This window comes from Neopelma chrysocephalum, unplaced genomic scaffold, assembly GCF_003984885.1.
Source record: "Neopelma chrysocephalum unplaced genomic scaffold, ASM398488v2 Primary Assembly neopelma1_62, whole genome shotgun sequence".
Lineage (NCBI taxonomy): Eukaryota > Metazoa > Chordata > Aves > Passeriformes > Pipridae > Neopelma > Neopelma chrysocephalum.
In genome coordinates, this window is record NW_020897719.1 from 7,343,396 (window position 1) to 7,353,936 (window position 10,541).

Genomic DNA, 10,541 nt, shown 5'->3' on the forward strand with positions numbered 1-10,541 from the left:
AGAGAGGTTGTGGATGCCTGGCAGCATCCAAAGCCAGGTTGAATAAGGCCTTGAGCAACCTGGTCTAGTGGGAGATGCCCCTGATCATGGCAGGGTTGGGACTAGATGATCTTTAAGGTCCATTCCAACCCCTTAACATTCAATGATTCTATGATTATACAGGTCTCTTTGTTAAGCAGTCTAAGGGACATTTTGTATTGTTTTTCTCATGAAAATCTGTTTTGATCTGATTAGATGAATGATCCAGAAACAAAAGGCTCTGCTGACTGTCTAGTGTGCCTGCACCTTAACATGACAGAACTTTCTACGCATTTTCAAGTTCATTATAGAGAAACTGAGCTAAGGAGACCAGTACAATGTCTGGAAATGTTTTGAATGTCCATATAATTTTATTGTTCTTTTAATTTTAGTTCAAAGAAGATGTACTTTATTGTTATTTACCATATCATACTTGATATCATACGTCTGGCTTGCTTGCTGGAAAACTTCTTTTCCAAATATTGGTAATGCAATATTTGGTGTTACTGTGTATTCATGTGAACTGAAAATCATCGTTTAAAGACTGGCTACATTCTTTAACAATTGAACACTTAGCAGTGAAGTCAGTGTCTAATGTATTAAAAACTTGTCACTTCAAATTTCTGAAGATTGATTTCAGCAGGAATTAAGTGGTTTGGGTCCTGTGCATCTTCAGTCACATCCAATTTTGCCCAATATGTTTTGTTGCATTTGGTTCCGAATTAGTAGCCTTACTTTTCTCATCTGCTGAACAGCCTCCACTTTCTGTTGAATTCAGATAATTTACTAACAATTTGTTCAAGTGTAAACCAGGAGGACAACCAGATTCAGGCCCTCCTTTCCACCACTCCTAACAATCACATCACTACACCAGTTTAGATCTGGCAAACCTTTCACCAGATATAAAAATGAACGGCAAGGTTACTTCTGCAGTATAATAATTAGAGCATTTATCATGGAAACAGACCTATTATGGTTCATCCATTTAGCCATGTTTCATCTTATAAATGGTGAACTCAACTCCCTACTCCCTTCTCACAAAGCTTATGTAAACAGCTTTATGCAAAGAGGAACCAGGGCTTCAGACTGTGTTTGTGTCTAGTCAGTACACAAGAGTCTCTCGTCTATCTAGGGAAAGCTCCCATGGAAGGGCATGGTAGCTGAGAACCACAAGCACATCCTGGAGATAACACCTGCTTCCCATGACACCATCGCAAGCCAATGATTCTCCTTCCACTTGTGCCAAGGATATGATTGGGATGCAAACATTAATATCTGTAAACTTATAAAGGTTCTCAGAATAGATGTCATAGAATTTCCACGTCTCACAATAGCATTAAAGCAGCATCACCACCAGCAGCAGGATTTATCTGAGTAGGAGAGAACATTCACAGCAGTGTTCATACACCCAGAGAAGCCAGTGCATTGGGAACTTTGTGAAGCATGTATATTCCAGCCCCAGGTACTGCTGTACTCAGCAGAATGATAAGACCTAGCTGGTTTGCAGCACTTGAAGATGCGTCATGAGAAGCTGAGGACTTCTGTCCATTTGCAAAGGGACTATACGCTGGTTGTTAAATGTTCTAGGACGACTGGTTTTTAGGTATCCTATTGTTAAAACATATGGAAATCATAGCGGTCAAAAGCTATTCCTTCCAGACCAGCAGCTTTCTTGAACTAAATAGAGGGTAGGTTGTATTTGTTAGGCAGTAAACATTTCTACTTTCTGCTCTAAAAACAGCTTCTAATGGTATTAATTTAGTGCAAAAAGTGAACTGCTTTGTGTGCTAGCTGAAATCCTGGAAGAACTAGAATCCTGTTTTCAAAAAAAAATTGGGATAAAACAAGCTCCTTTAAAGTCTAAAGAAATATATAATTCAGGTAACTAAATCACTAGAACATAGTATTTCTTTAAAAGAAAAAAAGCAGAAAATGGTCCCATATATTCTTGGGTCTCCAGTAGAAAACTGACATAAATGGTTTTTCTGGTATAAAGGCAACTACATAATAGATATGTTAAAAATTCATAGTGAAAAGGAAAAATAAATAATACTTCAAGTTTCCCTTGTACCAGAAAAACAGGATTCTTTGCAACTGCAAGCTGACAGTGTCAAAGGGGACCAGCCCCCTTTAAGTGCTTTAAAGTAGCTGATATTGAAATGGGATAAACAAGTAGTAGAATCAACAGAAGTACACTCACTGTACAAAAGCTCAACTGAACACATACCTTATGCCACATTAGTTTTAAAGTTATCTAACTTTAAGCAAAAGTAGATAAGAAAATAATAACAGAAGGAATTTCAACAGTTTTAGTAATTTTTGTCACCATGATTTTTCTTTTCATAAGAACTACTTCATCAAGCTGATGATAAATCATACGTGAAAGTTTATTAAGACAAAAGAAAAACAGGGGTATCTGATTTTACACTCAAGACATCAACAAATGGAAGTCTTTAACAATAAAGCTTCTTTCAGAACCCAGGAAACAAAGCTATTATGCTGTGCAAACACCTTTCAATAAAGTATATTCAGCTTTGGGCAAAGAACAGTGTTCCTCATATCCCTATTGCTTGAAGATAATTACTCTGCTAAAATTTTGTTTTCCTGAAGTGAAACTGTTGCCCAGTTTCCAGGGATCTTTTCCAAAGTGTAGACAAAGGAGACTGTGAAAAGCTGCTTGTGATAAAATTTATTCTATTGAAAGAGCAACATATATATTCTACTGAAAAATTGGCAAAATTATGTAATTTTGCGAAATTAAAGTGAATTGAGTGGTGATTTTGGGGTTTGGGCTTTGGGTTTTAAGTGTAATGGTTTACCCAAGCTGGAATATCAAAGATCACACTTTGATGTGTGCTTGCACCCACCCAGTTGAATAATCACATACAGGATCATCTACTGCTGCTAGGCAGCTTTCAAAGGTGATGCTACTGTCTGAAGCTCCTCTAAGGGCTGTAAATTTCATTTGTACATAGTAATTGTGCACCATGTCCCAGACTTTTGAAAGCTACAAAAATTGTTCAAGAACCTGGCAAGACTTGCAACTCATTAGAGTAACTCTGTGACCATTATTCTTGTAACGTGAAATCAGAAACCTACATTCTTGTGGATTACTGAATTGAGTCCTACAGTTTCAATCCCATGCAATTTTTAGAAGCTTTCATTTTAACCTCCTCCCTCTATCAACCATGAGAGAGGGACATTAATTCCAAGACTGAAATAACAAGGGCTTCTGTCTCCTCAGAGGCTGAAGAAAGAAGTCAAACCAGCCAAAAATGGCATGCAGAAATCTTTGAATTTGTAGAACATGATCTGCCACCCAATTTCTTACATAAGACCTGCCCAACAACTCTTCTAGCTTGGTGCTCTACTGAACAGAGACTTGAAGTGGAGGAATGGCTCCGCATCACATGTAACCTTTTTCCCCAGCTCTGAAAGATAAAAGCCAAGATTTCTAGCAAGAGTGGCAGTGTCCACAGCACAAGATCAGAAGGAAATTCTGTGAACTGTGGAAAGCTTACCTTCCTATGCTCCTTATTCTGCTGCTGTTAAGAGATCGTGCTCCTTGCTTCAAGCAGACAACTAGAACACCCGAACAAGCTGGAGGGACTTGTGGTAAACATTCTTGGCTTAGCCTTTTCACCTTTGGTACTTAGAGAAGGTTCTAGATATGCTACTAAGTCTTTCAATCATATACCATACCATCTGACTGAGCGTGAATAGAATACAACTATTTACATCTCCCATTTTGCATCAGGACTTTTTACTTTGGTTTTGGTCCTAATCTTCTGTGGAAGTCACATGCACCAGTTAGAGAAGCCTAAATGTTTAGCTAGTAATGTAAGTTTGTCATGAGGAAGACACTTGAGAAATGGACCTGTTGATTAAACCCAGGATTTTAACAAAACAAGTTTTTTCTATATTGTAAAAGAAACATGTGTACAATGGTCTTATTATAACTCTAATAACTTCCTAATGCAGAAATACTACACATAATTCCTCATCAAAATAGGTAAGTCTTCAGTTTTGGAGAAAAAAGTACAAACAGCAAATGAAATAAAGCTTATACATGGTGTGCCTAAAGGAAAGCTGTGTAAAAAAATAAACAAGAGACAAAGCCCATACCCCTAATCTGATTTACATAGTCTTACACGTACTTTTCTGTGAAATACATGTTAAATAAAAATATTGGTCCCATTCTTAAGTGTATTTACTTGGTAACAAGAACACAGGCTACAGGAGTGGCATATTCTAAAATAAAAATGCTCTAAAATATTCTCAAAGAAAAGAAAAAGCCTTTCATGTTTTCTTAGTTCTCGTTAGTCTCATTCCTGTGACAGCAGAAGTGAGCTGTTAGGTGTTAACTGTCATTACAGAGAAGGTGAGCACAAGCACACAAGTTAGAGCAGTCTGCTTGCCAGCTATCTAGTTAGGAGGACTTTCAAAACTCTGTCATCCTGACTGGAAGATTAATAGCTGCTTCCTCCTGAATAAACCTTGAAACCAAAATTGTGGAACTTGTTGACGGCCTCCCTCACATACTACATTTATAAACTTTTACTGTGAGCCACTCTATAGTTTTTCTTCCCCATTCAAAAAGTTCTTACCCTTCTCTGAGGCAATATTTAATCACAAGCAATATAAAATTATCTTTCTGTCACAAGATCCTACAAATCCCTTTTACTGTGTACAGACTTGATTCTGTTGTATTGAACAGTAAGAAAGGTTTGGAGAAATATCTACTATATGTTTTTTGAAAGTTATCTAGAACCAAAGCTCAGTCTTACACCCAACCCCAAGCCATGTTAGGAAATTCACTTCATCTGAGCATTTTCTTGAAATCACTGCTGCCCATTCCTTTTCCTTGCATACAAGCCGAGGCAGGCGCAGAATCCGACAACACTGACAGCGAGGCCTAGAAGGAAGGCAATGGTATCTCCGGCATCCAGGGCTTCAACCACTGGCAGCACCAGCAGCAGTGAGAAGAGGACCAGGAAAAGTTTTGAGGTGTTCTTGGTAGAAGGCATGCTGATGAACAGCTGACCCCAAGGGGAAGTTAAATGAGGAAAGTGGTGGAAAGCAGGTACTTCAGCGGTATCTACAAGGAAAACAAAGGGAACGTGACAGGATTCCCCTTCCCCCTGGATTTGTCTTGCCAAAATCCAAGGGATGTGCTTGATGTATTACACATATCTGTGTGGGGCTCAGGAAATTTAGGTTTTATCTTCCCAATTACAAAAGCAAATGACTTACTATCATGAGACAGCCACAGCGGGGTTGCTATCTTGTTATGCAGTGCTGTGGAATCTAATCTTTTGGTGTCTTACCACGAGGTCAAGTCAGAACAGGCTCTCCTGTCTGCAGCTATCAGAGCCTGCTTACCTCGTGCTGTGCTACGTCGGCCTCTTTCACCAGGTGTTTAGGGCTGTGTAGCTCCTGAACATCACTCACCCACACCCCCTCGTACCGGGCATCCTCGGGATCCAAGAGCACGGCCAGGCTACGGCACACTGGGGAGGGTGTGAATTTAACCTCCCGGGCAGTGTCACCGTGCACACCGTCACTGCAGGACAAACGTCCACCGTGGTTCCTACAACTTGGGAAAGTGCCCTCAAGGCGCACGTCGGGACCAGCCCGGACGCCCTCTCCGCAATATTTCCTGCGGGGATGGCTCGTTCCCGGGGTGCACTCGACAAAAACCCGCGTCAATCTTCCGCGGTGTCTGGGACACCCGAACAAGCGCCTGCTCCGCCCGCCCCGCCGGCGGGGGCAGTGCTGGGCTCGGGCCCGCACCGCGGCCGGGCCCCGCCAACCCTGGAGCGCCCGCGCCGCCCCGTCCCAGCGCCGCGGGCGGGCTGCGGGGCGGCCGCTCCCTGGAGGAGCCCCCGCGCAGGCCCTGCCCGCACGGCGCCCCGCAGTCACCTCCTGCCGCAGGCTCCGCGCTGGGCCCGTCCCCGCTCCGCGGGGCGCTCAGCTGCCGAGGGTGACAGCCCGCGCCACCTCGCCGCGCTCTCGCCGCCCGGCCGCTGCCATGACAGGAAGGGGCGGTGGCGCGGCCGGGGGCGGGCGTGACCCGCCGGGGCCGCCTCCGCTCCGCTCCCGCCGCTGGCGCGCTCGGCTTGGGGGTCTCGCTGCCCCCGCGGGGTTTCCCGTGGGTGGCTCGGGGGCACAGCCGCTGCCAGCGGCCGGGGCGGCCCCCGGCCCCGCGGAGGGTGCCGGAGGCCCCAGGAGCGGAGCTCGCCAGGCCTGCCTGGGCCCTGCGGGATTCGGCGGGGCCGGGATTCGGGGGATCCCGGGGGATCCCGGGGGATCCTGGGAAAGCCTTCCGGGGGCGGCAGCTGCTCTCGAGGGCGGCTCCCAGCCGGAACCCCGGGGATGCCCGTGGTACCACGAAACTCGGCCCCGAGCATATCAGCAGGGAGAGCGGGGACCACACGCACTCACTGCGGCTCGATTGAAGTCAAACTATAAAAATACACCGACTTGGCCTGGTTGTGTGCCTTTTTTCTTTCTTTCTTTTTTTAATAAATAACACAAGTCACCTTTTATTTTGTTGCATCATTTCAGATTTAGGCCCTCGTAGCAGTATAAATGAGTGCCATCATAGCCAAGTCCTACTATGAGGAAAGCAGTTATAGCAGTTTTATAGGGCGGAGAGCAGCCTGCAGGCTTGTAAAACAAAAAACAAGAGAAGTGTTATCAGGTAATTAAGTGAAAGCACCCACCAAAATCTAAGTTTAGCTTGTCCCTATTTTTATCTTATTTGTTCTTTGGACAAGGCTGCTTGCAGAAATAGCATGTTAGGCTGTTTTGTCGCATTAGCTAGTTCTAGTCAGAGGTCAGTTTTTATTTTTCAGTGGAAAAGGTGTGTGCTTAAGGTTGGATAAAAGACCTGTAGGCAATTATTAGAATTATGTGTCTTTGGAATGCTCACAGAAATAACCCAAAGAAACTGTGCTAATCTAATGTAAAAATCAACCTTGAATTTGTAATCCATTGGATCAAGCATTAATTCACGACTGAGAACTCATGTTCTCTCAATGTTTCCCTAGACTTCTGCAAAACCCCAATTTTTGTAAATATTTCTCTTTACAGAAACAGTTTCTGATGAGCTGCTTAAAGAGAAGGGAAGATCCAGATAGATTGTGCAACGTACATATAACTTTGCCTACTTTACAGTTTTCCAGATCTTAAGTACTTAAGGCTTCATGTTCAGTTCTGAAGGCATTTTGTTAAGAAGCTGATGCCAGATAAATTCAAAGGAGAAAAATCTTGAAATTTCTGAGAATGTTGTCATGGCATGGAGAAGACTAATGCTTGTAAAGCCTGGCCCACTCCTTAGTCAATTGCAGATAAAGCATAACCCCTAAAGAACCTGAAGAATGGCAGTTTCAAGTGCAGGAGGTGTCATCTTAATCACTGCTGTCACTTCAGAGAGTGAGCCTTGGAGTACTGACCCTCTTAGTTCCTTGCTTGGCCTATTTACTGGATCCTGCACTGTTGACAAGTAAATGTTACACTGTTCTGCAATGTCAAAAAATGTTTAATTCATCCCTGTAAATTTCAGGGCTGTATTTACTGTCCCTACCACTTACCAACTAAAATTTTCAGTAGTTGTCATTTAGTCCCACAAAACAGATGTGGAGAGGACTTTCTTTTATAAGTAGAAATGTCAGTACCGAAGAGCTGTGGATTCTTTGGACCTAAGAGTTTTGAAGGTGAGGAATGTAAAATCCAAGGGGAAGACTGGGCTTAACACACTCCTCTTAGTATCTCCAGAACTGTACATATTTACAGAATGTAGAAAACACCGATTGTAAGATATATAATTTATTAGTAATACCATGGAAGTGCCATTGAGAGCTAGAAAGCCGTGCTGTTTGGGGATATTTCTTTGGCTTATTACCTCTTTCAATGCCATTGCATTTTGTCGCTTTGGCTTCAGAAACAGTGCTGCTTTGGAAGAAAGCCAACAAAATCCAAACAGTGAAGGAGGTTCTATTGTTTTTTGTACTGTCTGAATAGCAGAGAAATGTGTATTCAGCTTCAAGCTCTGCCATCAACTTCCTGCATCACCTCAGGCAAATCTTCTTTTTGACCTATCACTACTTTGATTGCTTAGCTCAAGCTATTATGTAACTAATATTCAGAGGAAAGACAGAGAATTCCCTTAGCTGACAAGCTAAAGCTTTGTAAATTTTGAGCACAAGGCTAAAGAGGTATATGTGAGACTGGAAATTGAAAATAAAGTGCATTTTCTGGAACAGAAAAAGTTATAATCAGCTACATCCTGAAGGGAGTATTTGTGGGTTTTTTTGGTTGGTTCCCTCCCCCTCCTTCTTGGTTCATCTGTTTTTTGAGAGCCATTTGTTTATTGCATGACCACACTGATCTGATGTCATGGTTGCACCCCAACTGGCAACCAACCCCCATGCCGCTGCCCCACCAGCAGGATCAGGAGAGAGAATCAGAAGGGTAATAGCCAGAAAACTCGTGGGTTGATATAAAGTCAGTTTAATAGGGAAACCAAAGCTGCACATACAAGCAAAGAAAACCAAGGAATTAGTTCACTGCTTCCTATGGGCAGGCAGGTGTTTGGCCATCTCCAGGAGAGCATGGTCCCATCACACGTAACAGTGATTTGGGAAGACAAACGCCATTACTCCAAATGTCCCCTCCTTCCTCCTTCTTCCCTTGACTTTATATACTGAGCATGATCACAGAATCACAGAATCAACCAGGTTGGAAAAGACCTCCAACATCATAGAGTCAAACCCATGACCCAACACCACTCTGTCAACTAGACCATGGCACTAAGTGCCACATCCAGTCTCTTCTTAAACACCTCCAGGGATGGTGACTCCACCACCTCCCTGGGCAGCCCATTCCAATGTCTGATCACTCTCTCTGTAAAGAATTTCTTTGTAATGTCTAACCTAAACCTCCCCTGGCACAGCTTAAGACTGTGCCCTCTTGTCCTACTGCTGGTTGTCTGGGAAAAGAGACCAGCCCCCACCTGGCTACAACCTCCTTTCAGGTAGTTGTAGAGGGTGATGAGGTCTCCCCTGAGCCTCCTCTTCTCCAGGCTAAACAACCCCAGCTCCCTCAGCCTCTCCTCATAGGGCCTGTGCTCCAGTCCCTTCACTAGCTTTCTTGCCATTCTTTGGACACTCTGCAGCACCTCATTTTCCTTCCTAAACTGGGGGGGGCCCAGAACTGGACACAGTACTCAAGGTGCGGCCTAACTAGTGCTGAGCACAGGGGCAGAATCACTTCCCCGGTCCTGCTGGCCACACTGTTCCTGATACAGGCCAGGATGCCATTGGCCTTCTTGGCCACCTGGGCACGCTGCTGGCTCATGTTCAGCTTCCTGTTGCTTAGAACCCCCAGCTCCTTTTCTGCCTGGCTGCTCTCCAGCCACTCTGTCCCCAGCCTGTAGCGCTGCTTGGGGTTGTTGTGGCCAAAGTGCAGGACCCAGCACTTGGCCTTGTTAAACATCATACCATTGGATTCAACCCATTTACCCAGCCTGCCTAGGTCCCTCTGCAGAGCCCTTCTACCCTCCAGCAGATTGACAGTCCTCCCCAACTTCGTGTCATCTGCAAATTTGCTGATGGTGGACTCAATCCTCTGTCCTGGCTGTTTCTCCTCCCAATTTCTCACTCATCCCTTACCTCCTCACCAGTGTGGCAGTAACAAAAAGCAGAAAAGGCCTTGGTTCTGTGTAAGCACTGCTCAGCAGTAACAAAAACATGCCTACATTTTCAAGATAGTGTTCAGCACAAATCAAAAACACAGCTCCATACCAACCTCTGTGAAGAAAATAAACTCTATTCCAGCCAAAACCTGCACATCTGAGAAACTTTCTGATCAATTTTTGGACGTCAGTTGCATTGCTGTAATGCTTACTCTGATTACCGATATGATCCTGACTATAGGTCAATGATTATCACTTCTGCATGATCGTGTTCACCCTTGAGCTACTTTTCCCTGGTGATACTTAATCTGACATTTTAGCTGACTATCACTGTGTTCTCATCTCTCCAGTCAAAGATCTTCATTCAGTTTTTCTTCTACCAAAAACATGACTTGCCTCATTTAGACTTCACTGTGTGTTTCCCTTTCTTTGAGAAAATAGGCTCTACTGCAACTACCTCATTTGCTTCTGCAGAAAAAACCAAAATTAAAATACAGAATTAATTACTTCTATCATTAACCTTTTCCACATTTGCTTCTCAGTCTGCTGTCACACAAATGTTGACTTCATTATTTCTCTTACTTTCTCTCTCATTATCCCCTCCTCTCCCCTCCTATCATATGCGTCTACTTCATCTTGCCTTCTTTTTTCCCTACTGTTTCTCAAAGTCCCTAAGTTTCCTCTCAAATAAATATAGGTAGTCACAGATCATTCCTGTCATGAAAACACCTATTGGATTCTCTTCTTGTAACTATCACTTCATCTGTTTTATTCCTGTCACCTCTATCTTCTCCAAACGTGCAGTTCAAAACTGCTCTAATTACAC

At 43.6% G+C, this 10,541-nt stretch overlaps 1 protein-coding gene across 1 annotated transcript; it reads right to left on the minus strand.

Moving 5' to 3' along the window:
• Positions 1-2,386: 2,386 nt before the first annotated feature.
• On the minus strand, positions 2,387-6,064 carry SMIM30 (small integral membrane protein 30). Its single transcript, XM_027682264.1, has 2 exons — positions 5,941-6,064; positions 2,387-5,116 (listed from the first exon to the last, which is right to left on the minus strand). Exon 2 carries the CDS (start codon positions 5,043-5,045, stop codon positions 4,860-4,862), a length of 186 nt encoding a protein of 61 aa, XP_027538065.1. The 5' UTR covers positions 5,046-5,116; positions 5,941-6,064; the 3' UTR covers positions 2,387-4,859.
• Positions 6,065-10,541: the final 4,477 nt, after the last annotated feature.